This window comes from Triplophysa dalaica, chromosome 3 (assembly GCF_015846415.1).
Source record: "Triplophysa dalaica isolate WHDGS20190420 chromosome 3, ASM1584641v1, whole genome shotgun sequence".
In the NCBI taxonomy this organism is placed as follows: domain Eukaryota; kingdom Metazoa; phylum Chordata; class Actinopteri; order Cypriniformes; family Nemacheilidae; genus Triplophysa; species Triplophysa dalaica.
The window spans coordinates 11425848-11446081 of NC_079544.1; the positions used below are offsets into that span (position 1 = coordinate 11425848).

The 20234-nt window shown below is 37.4% G+C and overlaps 1 protein-coding gene across 1 annotated transcript in view; it reads right to left on the minus strand.

Moving 5' to 3' along the window:
* Positions 1 to 5668: 5668 nt before the first annotated feature.
* col11a1b (collagen, type XI, alpha 1b) overlaps positions 5669 to 20234 on the minus strand; it is a 70391-nt gene continuing 55825 nt past the window's right edge. The window contains exons 45-66 of the mRNA XM_056744361.1: positions 18761 to 18868; positions 16742 to 16795; positions 16585 to 16638; positions 16441 to 16494; positions 16268 to 16321; positions 14925 to 15032; positions 14789 to 14842; positions 14488 to 14541; positions 14335 to 14388; positions 11675 to 11728; positions 10851 to 10958; positions 10630 to 10683; positions 10490 to 10543; positions 9385 to 9492; positions 8645 to 8698; positions 8513 to 8548; positions 8377 to 8430; positions 8002 to 8251; positions 7725 to 7837; positions 7548 to 7616; positions 7162 to 7395; positions 5669 to 6890 (exon numbers count right to left, since the gene is read on the minus strand). Of these exons, the coding sequence (XP_056600339.1) occupies positions 6744 to 6890; positions 7162 to 7395; positions 7548 to 7616; positions 7725 to 7837; positions 8002 to 8251; positions 8377 to 8430; positions 8513 to 8548; positions 8645 to 8698; positions 9385 to 9492; positions 10490 to 10543; positions 10630 to 10683; positions 10851 to 10958; positions 11675 to 11728; positions 14335 to 14388; positions 14488 to 14541; positions 14789 to 14842; positions 14925 to 15032; positions 16268 to 16321; positions 16441 to 16494; positions 16585 to 16638; positions 16742 to 16795; positions 18761 to 18868 (1929 nt within the window). The 3' untranslated portion in view covers positions 5669 to 6743. The remainder of the gene's footprint in view (positions 6891 to 7161; positions 7396 to 7547; positions 7617 to 7724; positions 7838 to 8001; positions 8252 to 8376; positions 8431 to 8512; positions 8549 to 8644; positions 8699 to 9384; positions 9493 to 10489; positions 10544 to 10629; positions 10684 to 10850; positions 10959 to 11674; positions 11729 to 14334; positions 14389 to 14487; positions 14542 to 14788; positions 14843 to 14924; positions 15033 to 16267; positions 16322 to 16440; positions 16495 to 16584; positions 16639 to 16741; positions 16796 to 18760; positions 18869 to 20234) is intronic.

Here is a 20234-nt window from a genome sequence, read left to right on the forward strand (position 1 = left end):
ATTTTCTTTCGTAAAGAATTAAGATCAAAGAAGGAGCTCAAACAAGAATTAGTCCTCTGCCAGAAGTTTGTGTCCTGTGAAATGAGTTTACTGTAAAATATATCAGCCATGACTAAAAGCGAAGTGTTAGGATGATTAAACAAGTTCCAGATCTGAATATGAGAAGTGACTCACACAGGACAGATAAACACACTTGTCATGTGCACTTTATCATCATTTACTTTATTCTTCACATATTTGATCAGTTCATTTCTGGTTTGATTCTGTTTTGTTTTGATCTTGCAAATTTAATGGTAGTCAATATTAATATGAGATTAGCTTTAACAACAAATAATAAAAAAACAGCAGGGCATGGAGAACAGCTGACCATCTTGGCATCGAACAATATACTTTAGAATTGTAATGTTTTTGAGTCCACACATTGAAGCAATCCACTGTGGGTGTTGCAAGCAAAACGTTGAACATGTGTTTGGTATAAGCCAGGAGCAGAATTTGTTGAATTATTTAATAATGTTTAATGAAGCAGTAGTTGAAAAACCGTATGCAATGAACATATGCTTCTTATAGATGTGTCTCACAAGCTCAAGGAGACTTCTTAAAGTCGAATCTTTGAGAAGACTGAAGTGTGATTGCTTTTTAAAAGTGATCAAGTAGCTTTGAAGTTTAAGAAAGGAATGAATAATACAACAAAGGTATTTTGCATTTATTGGAGGCAATCTTTTGTAGCTGTCAGGACCTTTGATGTCTCATCATCCTGTATACATTTAAGTATTATGATTACAGCACTACAGATGATGACAGGGACAGTAGACTTATCATGACAGAGATGTCATTTTCTGTGAATGGCATTTGTTGGCTACTGATCACTTCAAAGAAATGTCATCATGTATTTTTAGATTTCACTGTGTGGTAGCCCATGGTGAAAAGGAGTTAACCATTGGCTATACACAATTCACAATTCTTTTACATTCTACCAGTTTCACTGAATTAATGATTAGGGACGACACGATGTCTTGTAATGTTTTTTTTTTAAAGTCCCCATTGAACCGGAAGTTGCGATCGTTTTTACTTCCTTATTTTGACGCATTTTGAATGGCATTATGAATGGGTAAAATAGTTGGCGTGGCTTTCGTATTTCTCTGCGATTTGAATGTATATATAAAAACAGCCATTGCATTTTGAAATGGAACTGGCAGCAGACTGACAGTTTATGGGGAGGAGTTAAGAGATGCTCCACCCAAGCCTTCAAACATACAAACATTCGTCATCTAAGTCTGCGTTTAGACTAGTGCGTTTTCCTTTGAAAACATAGATCTCTGGCGTTTACACTGCTGTGGAGTTTTCAACCTCCAAAAACAGAGACTTTTGGAAAAGCTGCAGACCATTTTAATTTGAAAACTCCAGGGTTGCGTTTCTGTGTAAACAGATGAAAATGGAGACTTTAGAATATATAAAGGGTATGTGAAAGGGTACAATGGGTGTATCTTTGAGGGTACTGCCACAGTGACAAGCCATTGTAGCCCTTAAGGTACAAATTTTCCATGAAAGGGTTGCCCGTATTTGCTCACCGATTGGGTCGTCTGCATTATTGTGTTTGCTGATTTTTTATACGCAGATTTAAACTAAAGATTATGAATGCACAAGATTTTTAAAAACAGAATGACCGACACTGATAAACTATTTACAATAAACGCTGCAATATTTCATGAAAAAATTGTAATTGTAATTCTTTATTTCACTGGGACTTTAAATGTGTGGCTTTGGCTGTGCAATAACAGATGAATCCATTGCACTGCCAACGCAACGCTTGACAAAATAAGCAGTAATAGAGTTTGAAAGAACATTCTTCTACAGTATATGAAAGAATAAACATTAAATTTACCATGTTAGTTTATGTAGTACATCAAAATTCTAAGTACATTTACGGCTTTATAAAAAAAAAACTAGTTAATTGCTTAAAACTATTAAGCGTGGGGGGTTTGTATGCATGTCTAGCATTTGAATGAATTACTATAGCCTGCCTTACAGCTGGAAATTATTGTAACAGTAACCATCACTGTTTCCAAACATAAGTTTTTATCTTTTGACAGAAGCATGATCTCAAACTATGCAAATTCAATTATACTAAAAAACATCAATCAGAGAGCAGAAAGATAAACAGAAAAACAAAATGTTGATCCAGTGCCAGGTCCTTGAATTTACCCCTGTAATTCAATTATATTCGTTTTAGAAGTATGGTGAGGCTTGAATTTAGACGGTCTGCATGCACTGTACTGTCTCATGATAAATGAAGGCCATCATCAAAGCCTCAACCGCTCCTCAAGTTAAAACAGACAAATATCTTATCTGTGCACTGCCTATGGGCATAAGCCCTCTCACTCTGATAAAAAAAGTAGAACTACCAAGTATATTAAAGTGTTTCACTGATTTCAATGTAATTGCATTTTAATACAATTAAAATAATAAAACTAATGAATCATAAAATAAAATGTGTTTAGTTTTTGATGAGTTTGACATGTCAGGTTAGGCAAATTGTACAGGCTAAATCTGCGAATTTGCATGGGATTACTTATCAAATCTGTCTGTTTAAGCAAAATGACAATATAACAACCACGCATTGACCTTGTGAAGAACCCCCCCATGAGGCCACAGGTAACTGCTCAAGAGCATCTATACAGTGCATCCGGAAAGTATCCACAGTACATTTTGTTATGTTACAGCCTTATTCCAAAATGGATTAAATTCATTATTTTCCTCCAAATTCGACAAACAATCATCCATAATGACGACGAAGTTTGTTTGAAATATTTGCAAACGCATTAAAAATAAAAACCGAAAAAAGCACATAAGTGCTTTTTTCTCCATCACATAAGTGCTTTTTTCGTACATAAGTATTTACAGCCTTTGCCATGACACCATGTTTCCACTGAACTTCCTTGAGATGTTTCTACAACTACATTGAAGTCCACCTGTGGTAAATTCAGTTGATTGGACATCATTTAGAAAAGGCACAAATCTGTCTATATAAGGTCCCACAGTTAACAATGCATATCAGAGCACAAACAAAGCCATGAAGTCCAAGGAATTGTCTTTAGACTGTTGAGACAGGATTGTATGGAGGCACAGATCTGGGGAAGGGTACAGAAACAATTCTGCAGCATTGAAGATCCCAATGAGCACAGTCGCCTCCATCACCTGTAAATGGAAGAAGTTTGGAACCACCAGGACTCTTCCAGGAGTGAAGAGCCGCCCGGCCAAACAGAGCGAACGGGGGAGAAGGGCCTTAGTCAGAGAGGTGACCAAGAACCCGATGGGCCGTACTTCGTGCTTAAACGGAGAGAAGATGCATTTTCAAACTAATCCACACTAGTGTGGACAAGCTCTTACAGTTCCAGCATTGTAAATCTGCAACCGTATACAGTCCAATGACCTGTTGCGAAACTATTGTTTTATTATATTGACACTAGATGTAGACAGAGTTTTTGGGGTAGTCGTCTCATTTCATTGTAGATTTTGCTTTGATGCAAACAAAGAAAAGAAGGTTGAAATGGCTTGAATATTGAAGTCTGTAAGTTTGCAATTTTGCTTTTGGTTATGAGGAAATTAATATGTATATAATGTTAAGCGCTGCCTTTTTTTCAAATCAAAACATTAATCAAAAATCTTTAAGATTGAACCAAGACGAAAAAGGGTTTTATGTATGTTATACTGCTTTAGACTGTTGTTCAAAAAACAAATAAAAACACTTTTCCCTGATTTGCAGAAGATGCCCACTAAAATGTCATTCAGTGTAACAATCTTGTCAGGAATATTTACAACAAAAATCAATAATACGCATGTTGTTTGAATTTGTACATAAATATTGTTACACTGAATGAAAATGTAACATTATTTCAACCAAATTTTGACATTTTATTCTCCAAAAACTTAGTTGAAACCATCAACTAGACATTTTACTTACAATTAATGTGATTTCTATAGATGTAAATTTCTTTTGATGCGGAAATCTTAACGTAATTGACCCATATTAAGGAAAATAAGATTACATTTTTTTTACCGAAAGTGAAACCGGGCTTCTGGGTATATATTTGCATCTTGCAAAGTGGTCTATAAAACTACACTAATATAAATGCTTTTTAAAACTATGTTTGTGTTAAAAAAGGTTCATTCCACCCAAGAGATCTGGACACACGTTAAAGGGGTCTTATGGCGCGAATATGTGTTTTTCTATGTCTTTGGTGTGTTATAAGTTGCCTATGCATGTATTAAACACGTTTGCAAAAATTAAATTGCATAGTGTTGAAATAAAAGATGCATTAAAAGGGAATGCTCACCCAGACCTCCCTGAAGCGCCTCGTGTAACCACACCCCCACAAATCTACATCAGTTTGTGGTATAATTTGACTAAGACCGCCCAAATGTATACTCAAGTAAGGTGTACCTGTGGGTACAATTGCTTTGGAACCTGATGTTTCAAATATGATAAGAGGCATTACATTTGCGTCACACGTTTGTATTATTTGACCAATCACTATGCACTGGTTAACTGGCCAATAATAGCACACCTTGCTTTTCAGAGCGATGAGTTTTGTAAAAAATCTGTGCGTTTCAGAGAGGCGGGGTAAAAATGAGACACAAACATCAAACAAAATACTGCATTTTTAAACCTTAAATCGTGTATACACATTGCACTACATCCAGAACAAATGATAATATTTGTTTTAGCCATGTCATTTGAACCCTTTAATGTTCAGAGTACCACACGTGCAGATGCACTTAGCCTTGAGCTTCAGTTTAGGTGAATAACCACAGTCAGTTTCTGCTCCTGCGACTGAACAATTACTTCTGAATGCACTGTACCTACAGCACCATAGCAACATCGCAGTTAATTTAAGCATGTAGTATTCTATGAGGTTCAGACATTAAGGGGCTGTTTCCCGGACAGGGATTAGTTTAAACCAAGCCTTATTTAAATTAGGATATTTAAGTCATTTAAAAAAAAAAAAAAAAAAAAAACATTACTGGTGTACATCTTGAGTCAAAACAATCACACTTATATATTTTAAGAAATGTCATTGCAAGTTCATTTCAATCATGAAACTTCTAACTTTTAAGTTAGTCTGGGACTAGGTTGAAACCGCCACCAAATGACACAGTTTAAGATATTACTGCACGCTTCTAGCTAAACAAATTTCCATCCCTCTCTAATAATTTAGAGCAAAACGGAAACAAAGCAAATTATCAACTGGAAATGTAGCAATCATTTATCCCACGTTTTACATAAATTATAAGTATGTAACACAGATATGTACGTTGCGAGTCTACTGTCATATATTTGAAGGGTTTTAATAGACACAGAACACAATGGACGAAAAAATGCAAGCCATGAAAAAAAAACAGCTCGCATAACCGCACAAACCTGAGCACATTTTTACCACAGAAAGTTTTAAATATGAAGCTCTAAAATGCAAGCTTTACAACAAACAGCATAGCAAAAAGCACGAGTGAATCACAAAGGAATGATTCACACTAAGAGTCAACAATTATCACTTTGAATACAATACTGTCCAGAACTCGTATCTAATACTGATAAAAAGTTGATGAAGCACCTCAGAACTGTTTCTATTTTTAAGGAGTTAATTATAGCACAAATGACCAAACAAAATGGTTAACAAACACCCATTTTATTTAAAATGTTCCTGTCTCAAATATATAAACTTGATCATCCAACCAAGGCTCTGTATGTACAGGGTTGAACATCTTTTAATTTGACACTTTACGACACTGAGGTATACTGGGAAGAAATTCAATCCGACATTGTGTTACTCATCATCAAGTATATTTTGTATTGTGGAGTCATTGATTACCACAGCATCATTGCTACCACTTGTGAACATCAAACGCTAGTGGAAATCTGCAGACTTCAAAGAGACAACACTGTTCCTTCATTCTACATTAGACACAGCTATATACCCATAATTCCTGGATAGAGTGGAGACTCCTAGTGCTTGGATTGGTCAATATTTACAAAAACAGATGCTTTATAATTACAAAAATGGATGGTTTGATATGCTTGCTTTTATTAAGTTGACAGGGACACCTTGTTAAGAATGCTATTTTACTGATCATTTCCAAACACGAAAACAGATACCCAGAGATGTCTCTTTATGGATATCAATATTTCTTCAAATCAATTCTGATTCATGCAAGAATTTAAAGGCAAAAAGAACAGTATTGTACAAAATAATAATTACAGTTTTAGCAAAAATGCACTTTTTTTAATAGCACCGTAGGTATTTGGGTGTTTACACACCACCGTGGTTGTCTTTCACCAAGCAGCACCAAGAGGAAGATCCATAAGGAATATAGGAACTAGAAGCAGGATTGGGAATTAAATCAGGATTAAGGGATTTAAAAAAAGTGGTGCTGATGTCGAGGTTGGAACGGAATCAAAAAGTGGTGAATAAAAATGGGTTTGGAAATGGGGAAAAGAAATCCTACAGGTTCTAGGTTGGATGATGTGGTGAGAAGATAAAGGAATGAAACCTCTTTCTTCTCCTAATAGTGCGCCACGGTCCACCAGACAGTTCAAGTCCTCTCCCACAATTTAACACGTGTTTCAAATGCTCAATGAACATTTCAGATTACATAGTGAGGGTGCTGGTGTGTATTTGTGGCGCAAGAAAGGGGTGGGAGGCTCTTGGCTGGCCGCACTCCTTGACCTTGGCCCGTGGTGGTGTCCTTTAGCCGAGGAAGCAGACAGGGCCTACCTCAAAACCAAACCTTTGATTCGCATCTCCAAAGTCATTTAACATGACGTCGATGATGGGCACCTGGTCGATGCGAGGGGTGTTAATTTCCATCACAGACTTCGAATATCCCTGCCTCATCTGAAACAAAGAGAACGTATATTAAAGGAGAAGACATATTAGTGACCACAGTTTTATAAAGACTATACATTTCATGTGCAATTTTAAAATCTCATCTTAAAATGTAAATCCTGTATCACTGGGAAAATTCAGGTCACATTATCTAAATATAGCCATCAAGGTATATGCAAGTATTTGGATTATTTAAAGCCACACTTAAAAATGGATGAATGTCACTAGCTTGGCTAAAAACTGAATAAGTGAAGTGTGTTCTGGGAAGGAGCCGCCTCACCGAGCAGCCGTCTGAAAGAGCCTTGATGAAGGGGTTGTTGTCATAGGACATTTCCTCATCATTAGAGCCCAGGAAACGCAGCGCCTTGTCATAGTTGTCAGCCTTGGCGTCATACCAAGCCACGGACTGATGGCATACGTAAGTAAAGTTCTGCCGGGCAGAAGAGCTGAGCAACTTGAGGAACGTCATCTGGACCGAGTTGATGGAGCTCTCCACGACATCCACATAGGACAGCTGGGGCAGAGAAAAAGCATCATCAAACATCGTCTCGCTTTTAATTTTGGATAAATTATGTTCACTTTCTGCTGCAGGGAGCCCAATCCAAGCCGCTGAGCTTTGATTCAAAGTTTGTGAACGCTTAAAAGGAAAGGAGGCGAAGCACGTACGATTTTTCCACGCTTGAATTCACTGAACCAAGATCCGGGCGACTCCTTTGGCCAGTTTGATATTCTAACCTAAAACAAAAGAAAATTTTGATCAAACGATTCACTGTGCTGAGAAAGTTCTTCATTTTGATTTTATATGCAACTGATCATGAGATTAAGCAGAAGTGTTTCTCTCACCCCCGAGGACTTCTTATCGGGGTAGATGCAGGTTTCTCCTCCAGCTGTGAAATTACAGTACACTTTGAAGGCATCTCCTGTGCATCCCATATTGGGATCGATCCAGTATTGTCCTACAGCCAAAACAAGCAAGTTAAGAAAACAATAAAGAGAAAAGTTATGCATTTATCTGCCCTATCAAGTTTAGTTACTAGTTTTTTTCAAATGCTCAAATAAGTTAATCATTCCTGCCTTCGCTATAGCAAAGAAAACTCATAGACACAAAACTTTCTCCCACCATCTGGGAAGTCTGGCTGGCTGAGCTGCAGGTCCTTGCAGGTTCTGGCTGGGTTGTCCTGGGTTCCCAATGGGAACTTCATGAGTTCAATGTCTTGCTTCAGGTTGTTGAGGGAGCCAAACACATCCTCCATTCCCTCCATGCCAAAGTCCATCACTCCCTCTGCATCGTCACCCTGCATGTCAGCTGACCTCCTGGATTTTTTATTGGCTTGGATGGGGAGGGACTGGATGATGTCAGCAGCTGGACCCTAGGTGATAGACAATTGAAGATAAATCACATTGGGTGGGTCTCAAATATACAGTAAGAACACGTAGGAGAGTTAATATGATTTCCAGCAGTGCTCTTGACTACTAAACATAGTGTTTATCTTACCGGAGGTCCTGGTGGTCCAATCAAACCAGGCTCTCCCTTCTGACCAGCTGCACCCTGTGAAAACGGAGAACATGTCGATTAACAAATAAATTATTTTTCACTTCATTATAGAGCTATGGCGAGATTTAGCACTTACAAATGATCCTTTGGATCCCTTTTGTCCTTGAGTGCCCTGAAAAAAGAAGAAAACAAGGAACCCAATTAAGAAAATGTTATGGTGGTGAAAAGTACAAAATAATAACAGTGCTAGATTAAAGAAACATCTTACAGGAATACCAGGAGGACCTGGGGGACCAAGTGGACCAGAACCACCAATAGGACCCTGAAATCAATCAATAATAATGCATTGGGTTATAATACTCTATGCTAAGTCTTTGCAGTGTATCATTAACAATAAGAGTTATTTTGAGATCAATTTAGATCATTTTTGACATTTGACATTTCTGTCAACATTTAGTAGTCATTCAGTCTCTACTGTAGGATGATGATCAAATGTCTCCTATGTTATCACCAAACCAAGGTTATTATAGTTTATAAAACTAAAACTATTAGAACATTTCTGCTTAAAAAAATATATATATGATCTCAAATTTAAAAAAATAGAAATGTTCCCATAGGAATAAATAGGTTTTTAATGTTTTGATATTAGTTAATTAGTTTAAGTTGTGTCACTTTTTTTTCTTTTTTAAAAGCATTATAAACTAAACTAAAATATACATTAACAAAACTTACAAAATATACCAAAATGACCATGAAGCATCAAAAAGAAAATTAAAATAAAGCTTAAAACAATAACTCTGCGTTGAACAATATAATTTTTACATTTTCAGAGCATTATTATGAGAAAATCTTTCTCTTATGATTTATAATGCAGGCTTTCATCTTAGGACATTATCATTTCTGTTTTGGTGAATAAGTAATCAATGTAATCATAATAATCAAAGCATAAATGTTGAGCAGAAACATCATGGAGCTAAATCACAGTGTGTGTAAAGAGCATTCACTCACAGCATCACCCTTTCCTCCACCCAGTCCCTGAGGACCCTGCAGTCCCCTGTCACCCTTCTCTCCTGACTCACCAGAAGGACCGATAAGACCAATCAGACCTGGGTGACCCTGGAAGACAACAGTTAAACCTTTAAATTGAAGCTACTGTACTGGTGAAGGACACATTTTATTTTGACAAATTTCAATTGTGTCAAAATAGTCTTAAAAGAAAAGAGTAAACACTACTCAAACTAAAAATAGTTCAAAGGTCAAAATATGTAAATCAGTAAATCATACATCTGTAAAAGGGCTCATTTGACAAACAACTAAACAATATCCAATGATGTCATGAAAGAAATAAAAGCACAATGCTATAATACAATTGATTGTTTAGGCCTAAAACAGAATAACCATTTAAACAGCTCATTTATACAGTCACAGCTAGTTGCGTCTCTACAATATGAATACATTATACATTCTGGCACCTGACCAGGTGTCCCATCATGAAACCGATTTATGGAGGTATAGTGCATTGATTACTCAATTGCTGGCACAGTAAGAGTTTAATCACTGTCTGACACTGTATTTAATCTAGCGCTAAGAGGCTGTTCATACCTTGTCATTATATGAAATAGAGATGCCAATAAAGTCAACTGCTCTCTCAAACTTTCAACTGAGCTCAGCATAAATGCAAATAAAAGCACTTCCGTGCAGTTGGATCCTTTCAGAAAAGCTGTTTAAACTGTATCACCCTTGAGTTTATGGCAGAACTATCAAGATATTCTTGAGTCTTGACATATACAGTTCTTACAAAATCCTTTTAAGATGCATATAGGCTTTTTTACTGAAATGATCTATTGACATATTGTTTGAATAGCTGTAATGTATGTATTAAGATATTAATTTGATCTGTAATCATAACACATCTATAATGATTACAGTTTTTTTGTACTTTATGATTGATTTTTATTTCTGTAACTAAACTTTCGGCTTTATCGTGACTTAAGGAAAAAACACCAGAGGACAATAAAACATCTTGAACAACATGAGCGGCATTGATCCTTGATTTCAAGCACTTTATTCACCTTTTACATTTAAGAGACACAGAAAATGTGTTACAGCATACCTTCTCACCCTTCGTACCAGGATCACCCTTCAAACCCGGAAGACCAGGAGGACCCTAAACATTGTCGAAACAGATTCATGTTGTAATTTCTCAGCTCCAACGTTTATCTGAGTAGCAAAATTATACAGTTATTCTCTTACCAATGGCCCAGGAGGACCATCTCGGCCAGCGGCACCAGGAAGTCCCTGCTCACCCTGAGACAAAAAAACAATAACCACTGCAAATATTAATACCCTGTACACAGATTCAAACTAAACTAAGCAGGATGATTGAAAGTCAAATGTCCATGCGCACAATAATGTATACATAAAATAATTACACAGACTGTTTGGATAAAACCAGGTGTATCCTAAAACCATACCACAGGCCCAGGGATACCACGTAACCCCTCAGCACCAGACTTTCCAGGAGATCCCTGTGGGCCCACAGGCCCAGTTTTGCCCACTGGTCCCTCTGCTCCTGATTCTCCCTGAGTGAAAATAAATAGCAAGGCAAAATATACAGTCAATCTATCATCATTAAAAACTGAAGAGTAACAGGATGATCACAACCCCTGGCACAGAAAAGCTACCCAATGAATATAAATCTGAGAATAAAACATTGATTTACGTTTATTATGTGAGAAGAGAGCGCTGAGTGAGAACACTATAATTAGTATAGATGTTATAAATTTAGCAGGTGTTTTGCAAACATATTTGAATGCAGAATGAAGCGACAAATCTAAATGTTTGGCAAACTTTTCATATTCAATTTTCGGTTTGATAAACATGCAGAACCTGTGTAAGGGGCTGGTTTCTATTTATCTCATGTCTGTAGCTTTGAAACCGAGCTTTTGACTGCAGTTGTCGTCTGTCTAAAAGAGCAACATTGATGTTCACGTCAGGATGGCTTACATGTCGTGTGATCAGTTAAAATTATACCATTGGTTCAACAAATCTTTTTGAAGAACTAAAGCTTTGAACCTAAAATGGATTTCCTGTCATTTCGAAGGAATGAATCTGATGTCTGGGATTAACTTGATTTGGCATCCAATTAGACTCTGTTGGGGTGAAATCGTGAATTTGGGGATTTTGAAAGTCAGAAACACTCAGTGTTGAGAGAGATTACTTTCAGCACACAAAGACAACAAATCAACTGCTTGAGGTTTCTTCAGCTTGTATTTTAAATAACCGATAAAAGTCTTACCTTGGCACCCTTCTCTCCTTGTCTGCCTTCTGTACCCGCTGGGCCAGCAGGACCCTTGAGGAAGAGAAAAAAGACAATCAATAAAACAGAGTAACGAAAGGTCGACAGACCTTTTTATGGGTCTTGTACAATTCTGTGGTGCCATTATTGTGGGAATAATTATTTCATGTAGCATCAATGTTTTAGTAAATATTTAGCACAAGTTAATTTTGAGATTATATCATTAATTATGATATAGTGGTATATTGTAAATGAACTAAAACTGTTCACATTTTCACATATTTTAATATGTATTTTCCAATTGTCACTGTCAGAAAATTCTAGAAATTTCTGTGGCACAGGGAAAGTGGGATGATGTGTCTGAAACTTGTTTGTGAGGACAGTATTAGTCAAAGACAAAAACCATCAAATGTACACTTCGCAAGTTTTGGACCACTTGTTTTTAGTAACTGTTCAGTAGTCGCTACTAACACTAGTAGCCCAGTGTTATGCCAGTACCTTGTTATATCTGCGTACGAGTAATAATACAGAACTATATAATGTAATATAATAATATTTTATTGTATGAAAATACGTTTTTTTTATGAGTACCCTCAATGGTAATTAATATGATTTTGGTTTTCAGAATGTTAAACTTCATAAAGAAACGTAAAAATTAAAGCGAAACTTTTTTAAAAAAGTAATCAGTACCCTGCAAAATAGTCATTTTTATCTCATTTTTGCTTTTTAGAAATAAATATCTAATTGAAGATGCTGTATATCTAAGAGATATATTTTCTTGAGTTGTAAAGCTGTTTAGGACTTTTTCATCAACGATATCTTGCATCTTATTTTTCTTACCCAATAAGCATTAACCTGACTACATTTAGATACATGCTTTAAAGAAATTCAAAATAATATTTTCCGTAATTCTCAAAATCTTATGCAGTCAGTGTATTTCATTTTAAAGACAATATGAGATTTGCTTTCTGGAAAACAAGAAAAGTGAAGTGACTAAGAAAAATAGAGATTATTTGGCAGGGTATGATACAACTCACGGTAACCACAATTACTTATAAAGTTATGAACAATTATATACTCATATCAAGTGTTTAATCTGCCTCTAGACTTGCCATGACAACAACACGACAGCACACTTTCTCTTTTCACTCAGTTTTGTAAACTGCATGACACATCAGCCGTCAATAACAGCACGTTTTTACCTAACATCTATTTTAAATCTGTTATGAAGTCTATACTTAGACCAGAACATCGATTTGATTCTATTCAAAGGAAGCAGCAGTAATGGCTAATGGAGTGGGCAGACATCCAGATACCAAACATTACCATCTCCACCTTTGTGAACACTATTACTATGATTATATAGATGAATCGGAGCACAACTAGTGAAACTGATGTATTTGTTAGAAGTGTAGGCACAAACACAGAGCAGGCATAAATGTTTCCCTGAAACCCACAATCAATATGGGTCTGCGCATTAACATTCAGCACACAGAAAAGCTGAGCTCTGGTGAATGAATCTGTTTCGCACACAGACCAAGTTGTAAGCAAGTCGGGTAAAAATGGAAAGCCCTGTAATGCATTTTTATTGCTATTAGCTCACGGCTCTGCTTCTACGTGAAAATTCAATATTTAAGACTAAAAGCCTAATGTGTCCATATATTAAAAGCATCTCAATTTGTTTCCTGCCAAACACATGGCGATAACCCTCACTTTAGAAAAGCATTAAGACCAACGTTTGGAGTCGACCGTAAAATGAAATCTGTTTAGAATCCATCTTAACCAGAAGTAAAAAATGTATTCTTGAGAAGAATATTTCATTATTGGCCTTGTTTTACCAATGCTACTTGTGTAAAAACCAGGAAACCTTTGATGGTTTTTGCATTAAATGCATCACAACACAGCCCCTAAGAGAGTAATCTATTCTGAGTCGAGACTTGAGAATGACACCACGGTTGACAATGACAACTTCATTCCTTTTGGCTATCAGCCTGCTGTCATTCAAGCAACTTTGGTCAATATTCTATTACAGAACTGTCTAAATGTCAACCTCAGCTCTTGCGCTTAAGGAATGCAAGCGGATATGAGGCCGTTTTTCGACATTGGTTTGGATGTTATGCAGATATTGCAATGGCTATTCTCAGACACACCGTGCATTCTTTACACACTTGGGAACAATTTGCAGTGGGAAACACTGCAAGTCACAATAAAATCCTAACTATGCTGAGCTTTTAAAGATTTATTGTGCAGTTCACACGTGTTAAAAATAAATTTGATCCTCACAAAATATACTTTAATGGAGACCCGTAAACTCTTTTCAAAGTGTGTGACTCAGTAGACTAGAAGGACTAACAAAGAGGCGATTCAAACAAACAACCTTTTCAGAAGAAATGTGATTGTAGCCTGAATGGGCAAAACAATGTGGTTGCCAGTTTTTTTCTATGTGACTGCCAAAGTGTTTTCAGTCTATTTTACATTATTTAATTGCCAAACGTGTGTGTTATGGTGTCCTGGTGGTTTGTTAGTTAGTCATCTCCATGATATTCTAGTTTGTTCCAGTCCTGAATACTTAGTGTTGCTTCTAATGCTTGTCTCAGCAAACACATTTAATAAATCAAAATGAACAATATATCTGCTTGATCACAGGTTCAGACACTCACTCGCTTTCCGGGGGGTCCTGGAGGACCGGCTTCACCAGATGGACCAGGTGGACCCTGTGATGTGAATTCAGCACATTAAGTATCACACTGAGAAACTTTCATTATGGTTTGAACATAAAATATGATCCTCGCTATGAGTTCATTATCACTCACAGGCTGACCGGACTCTCCATCATCTCCCTTGTCTCCAGGAAGACCATCAAGTCCCTGTGTGAAACAATTCCATTATAATATTGCCCTTTGTTGTGTTTCATTACCTAAAAGCTCTGTATCATTTGTAAACACCAAAGGAGTTAATCGCTTTTACAGCATACTGCATTATTAACCCATGAACATAAAGGCAGGTACTTATTAATTAATAGTTCATAACATTTGTTATGACAAGAGCACTACTGAAAATGTATTGAGTTAAAGCACCATATCTTCTCTCTGAAAGCCCTAACAAAGCACTTACACCAACGCCCGGCTCACCGGGTGGACCTGAATCTCCGGGGAAGCCATTAGGTCCCTACAATAAAAATAAAACAAATGAGCAATTATTCCAAAGTATCATTTTAGTTTACAGTTATGACATTTTCTCTGGGACTCACTGGGTTTCCTTTAGGGCCGTCATCTCCAGGAGGTCCTCTTGCACCGGCAGGTCCTGCAGCTCCAGGAGGCCCAGCTTCTCCTTTCTCTCCAAATTCACCTTTGGGTCCCTACAAGAGAATTCAACATTTACTGTACCTTCATGCTGTTTTTCTCCTGTAATTGTGCTTATTAATAACTGTGTAGTTCACAGTTAGAGTAAATGTAATGTTCAACTCAAAAGGTTGATTCACTTTATGCCCATCACACAGTTTATAGGTAATGGTTAAGGTTGTATCTTCTATAAAGGTTAAACTGTTAAATGCCATTAGTACAAGTGCTGTTTTTCAGTATTCCTTATACAATTTTACACAGTCAGGGTGCATGAAAATTGTGTCCCTGTTTTTTTTTATTTTTATAATTGCACTGAATGGAGGCACACATGCTAACACACTCAAAAGATACTTCCCACTATTCTTATCACTATTTAAGGCTCAGATGAGTGTAAAAAAATATTTGTTTTACCTAGAAAAACAAACCTGGAAAAGTAATGAAACTTTTCTAAACTAGGCACACGACATGTCATTCATGTCGGTAGAATGCAAGGGTGAGTCATTTAATGTTTATGTTTAAAAGCATATTTCACCTTAAATTAGTATTATTTAATTATTTGCTCTGCCTAATGTCATTACAATCCTTTGGAATCTGTTTCTTTCTTCTGCAGAACACAAAAAACGATATTTTGAAGAACATTGGTCACCAAACAAAATTGGTCCCCATTGACTTTCCTTGTATGCACACAAAACCACTAAGTCATTTCAAATATATCATCTTGTGTTCCACAAAAAAAGTGAGAGGTTTTAAACAACAAGAGGTTGAATAAATGATGACCGAATTGTTTATTTTCAGCATTCCTTTATGGATGCTAGCCAACCGCTATCCCTAAGCATAAGCAAAAACACTAAACTCAAGGTGTATGTGTAAGCAGAAAGCTACGAAAATGAGAGTCATTTCAGTCTGAGACAAATAGACAAACATCAGCATTTAAGATGCTGATATCACATAAACAGGCCTGTGCGGTGGGCAGTAAACGGAATTATGTCTCAGGGTGAAGAAGGATGATGACAAGAGCTGCCATCTGAAATGCAAGTCATGTTCACCTCAGCGTATATGAGCTAAAGGAAACAATTCACTTGTCCTTGAAAAAATAGTACAAATATAATTCATTCACCTCTTTTATGGTAATTATCATTTTGTAAGCAAACATGCATTTCTGAAGTTACAGTGAATTTACAATAGATAAGATACAAGTCAGATACATCTGCGGAGCACTCAGGAACCATGCTTAACACAAACACATACTTACTCCTGCACCGGACTCTCCAGGCGGTCCTGGGTTACCTGCCTCACCAGTTTCACCCTAAAGGCAGCAGACGTGTTAACATTGTCATAAAAGAAATCAGTTCTACTCGATCATCAGTACAATAACTATAATAATATTTTTGAAAGATAAAGATATCCATCTCAAAGCTTTCACACCTTTTCGCCATTTCCACCCATTGAACCGATACCGCCGGGAGGACCAGGAGCACCCTATCAAACAAATTGAGGATTTAATTGAGAATGGTCTGATTGACTCTGATGTTTCTATGTGTAACACATTATATATTGTGCTTAACTCACATCTGCTCCGCTAGAGCCTTGAGGACCTCTGGGACCTGGAGGACCAGGTGGACCCTGTTAGACAAACATTAGAAACAAATCAACAATTTGTGACAAAAACTTTGCAAACTCGATTCGAAAAGTTATCATAGAGAATGTAGGGTAACTATGAACTCACCATAGAGCCAACATCTCCATTCTCTCCCTTCTCACCGGGTGGGCCTGGCAAACCCTAAAAGAAAGCAAATTTAAATCTATTATCCAGCATACATTTTTTTTTATCAATCCTAAAATGCAAAAAGAAAAGGTTCCAAGTTTTAGTTACAAAGAAAGGACACAATTTTTTAACCCAATGAACGACATGATAATAACAACCTAATAACAATCAGTTTCACAATACTGAATATGAATTTAAAGCTTCTAGTGTAAACACTATTAATCATATAACAATATTAGGTAATTAGCAGTAGAGGGAATCTCATGCTAATTATCACATTTGCATTTGGGTGCTTCTGAATGTGAGTGCGACCCTGATGCTGCGTTGAAAATATGCGACACAAAAAGAGGCAAAGCTTGGCAAGCACTTCATTTCGCAAAGTAATTGTGCATGACTAAAAGGGTTCGAGCGTTATTGAGATAATTATCACCCAACAATACTGACACACACATCTCTTTTGTTCGCAGTCGTCATCCGCTTAGAAAGCTGTTCTGGGGCACCAGAAAGGCTCTTTTGTACCAGATAAAGCACATCTTGCTCCACATAGTTAAGCTGTTGTGATAACATATAATTTTTAATTTTCCCAACCGTCTGTAGAGTCGGGGATGTCAATAAGTTATATTTACAGTCCCTTTCGAAATCATAATGAAATGTCTCCGTTGTGCTATAGTATCTGCTCATAAGTAGGTTATTTGAAACTAGAGAAAACAAATTACTGTAGGATGGTTCATTTCCTTGCATTAAAAATCATTATCAAGGAGGAGCAGTCAGAGGCACTTAGCTATTAAACAAGAAAACGCTGAGCAAATACAATTATCACAGTCGGGATGAATCACTATTGCCATTACTTTTGATTAGCAGTCAATTGCTAAGTGGCTCCGCGGTATTGGTGTGCTCAGTAACAGCACCATTCTAAGTTTATATTCGCTCTCTTATTATCCCCTTAAAGGTAATGTGTGTCATTTCACACATCTGAGTTTAATACGCACAGACACCTATTCACGAGTTCACCCTCGCAGATAAGCAGCTCGGAACCGGCTCAAGCCCAGAACACACGCCCCCGGGGGTCCTGCGGGACTAAGAGGAAAATGAGAGGAGCTGGGGTGGAGGAGGGATGTAGAACTTGCGAGAAGCATCAGGTAAGACTGCTTGTCTATTTATGATGGAGCTTGCTTGTGCTGATAGGGTAAATGCTGTGATTGCTGATGTTGTACCAGCTGAGATGATTGTGATGATGTCACATGCTCGAGCTATATTTGATTGCTGCTTGTATACCGGCGGGCTGATTATATGCTTAGGTTCCTCCCGAACTTTGTTAATTAAACATCATTAAGTAAGCCATAGACATATGAAGATTTTCCTAAAAAGATCTTCATAGACTGGTGCAGGGATGACATTCTTTTGTAGGCCAGGCGGAAGTCCCTCGACCGAAAGGCTGTTTTTAAAGCCTAAATTCAATTGTCAGAAGGCAAAAAGCTAACACAAGGCTATAAACAGACACCGCGGTCGCTCGATATCAACGTCACCACCACCAAGCCTCCGACAACCTTTTCAAACGTGTTCCATGGTAAATAATTACTCCGTCTATGAATCCCCATCAACGTTTTTATAGATATGTGACCATGTTGTAGTATTGGTGAGATTTAAATGCGTGATGATCTAATGTCCCCGGCAAAGGATGTAGTCGCTTTTAGCAACTTGTCAGCAACCGCCGTTTTTAAGTTAAAGCTTTAAAAAAACAAGCAGGATTTAACTGTTGTGTTTAATGTCATAGAATATAAAAAAAAACCTCTTAATATTTTTACTTATTATAGACATTTGACCAAAACAAAAGATGGCTTTTGCTCTCCTTTCTCAACTACTTTTTCCAATCTTTTAATTAGTTAATGTACTTGTAACATCCATAATACTGTAGATGTGTCTGAATTTGTAACACCACGTGAATCGTATAACCATAAAGTGAAGAGAAGATCACTGTACCTGCAATCCGATGGGACCGGGAAGACCTGGGAAACCACGAGGACCCTCATCTCCCTTCTGTCCAAACATTCCCTGCTGACCTCTGGGACCTGACTCTCCATCACTTCCCTATCCAAGACAACAAAATCAGACAGATGTAATATAACCTTCAGTGTGAGAGATTACATCAAACAAAGACGCAAGCATAAAGCAACAACATAAAAACATAATATGAGTTAAAGAGTAAGTTAAAGGGTGGTAGTGTCTGGAGTCCTTGAATGCTGACCCTACTGTAGTTTCTCATACATCTCAGTCAGATGCAGACCAGCATGAGAATGAGATCTTCCCCTCCTAGACATCAAAAGAGTTTGAGAAGTCGAAAAGATGTGAAAGGGGTGACAGTGTGCTGACTGCTTTTTCAGTCAGTGGGAAAGAGATATGCTACTTGACAAACAGCCATTTTTACAGTTCAAACGGACACTGAATGAGGACTCATTAAAGAGATGTGTCCTAATATCACAGCCTGTGAAGAATGTCTTTTGATCATCGGATTGATAGGTCGGGGAAGGAAACGATGGAAGAGTTTGTCTTGGAGTCTATGGGGAGATGAAGTATTGATTAATCTACAGCAGTGGTTCTCTTACAGGGGGCACAGAGACATAGAATGGAGGGCATATGTATATGTTGCCAGTTCCATATATTTTTTATTCCAATTTTATTATTCATATTAAAAACATCCAAAATTTTGTCATTCAGTAAAACATCTGAACATCCTCCAAGAATCTTCCACACGTAGCTGCACAGAATAGGTGTAATTATCAGCTTTTAGAGGCTAATGAGGAGGATGCATCAAAGAAACGGTGAGGCCCAGCTGCGAGAGTTCTGCTCGAGTCAAAAACTGAAATAATCAACTAAGTGCCACCTGGTCTTGACTACACACTCGCTGCATCAACTCAGTGGGCCGTTCAACGCAGACCAAACTGAGCGATAGTACACACTTACTCATTTAACATACAAGTATCCAAAGCAACTTACAGTATCCTTATTGCAGGGACAATCCCCTTGGAGCAACCTCAACCTGGACTTAAGTGCCTTGCTCAATAGTGGTGGTTTATGTATTGGAACCTTGTGGAATTCAAAGCTACAACCCTTAAAGCAACAATGAGTAATTTTTCGACCTTAAAATAATCTCTTTATTGTTATTTTAGTGGTAGGTCAACTCTCAACTGGACAAATTTTACTGCCGCTCCTACCTAAGCAGCCCTCTATCGGCTGAAATCACACTTGTAACTTTGGTGTGCGGGTTGGTTCCCACCCCCGCCCATCGCCTGCTTTACGGCATACGTCACGTTTTACTCATAGCCTGGGTGAAGTTAGCCAACATCTAACAATAAGACGAAACGATCTAGTTCAACGCAAGTCTCCAAACTATCACCATGACAGAGCCAGCAAAAAAACTAAGAGGAAAAGAGAGAGTGTGATCGGACACAAGCCT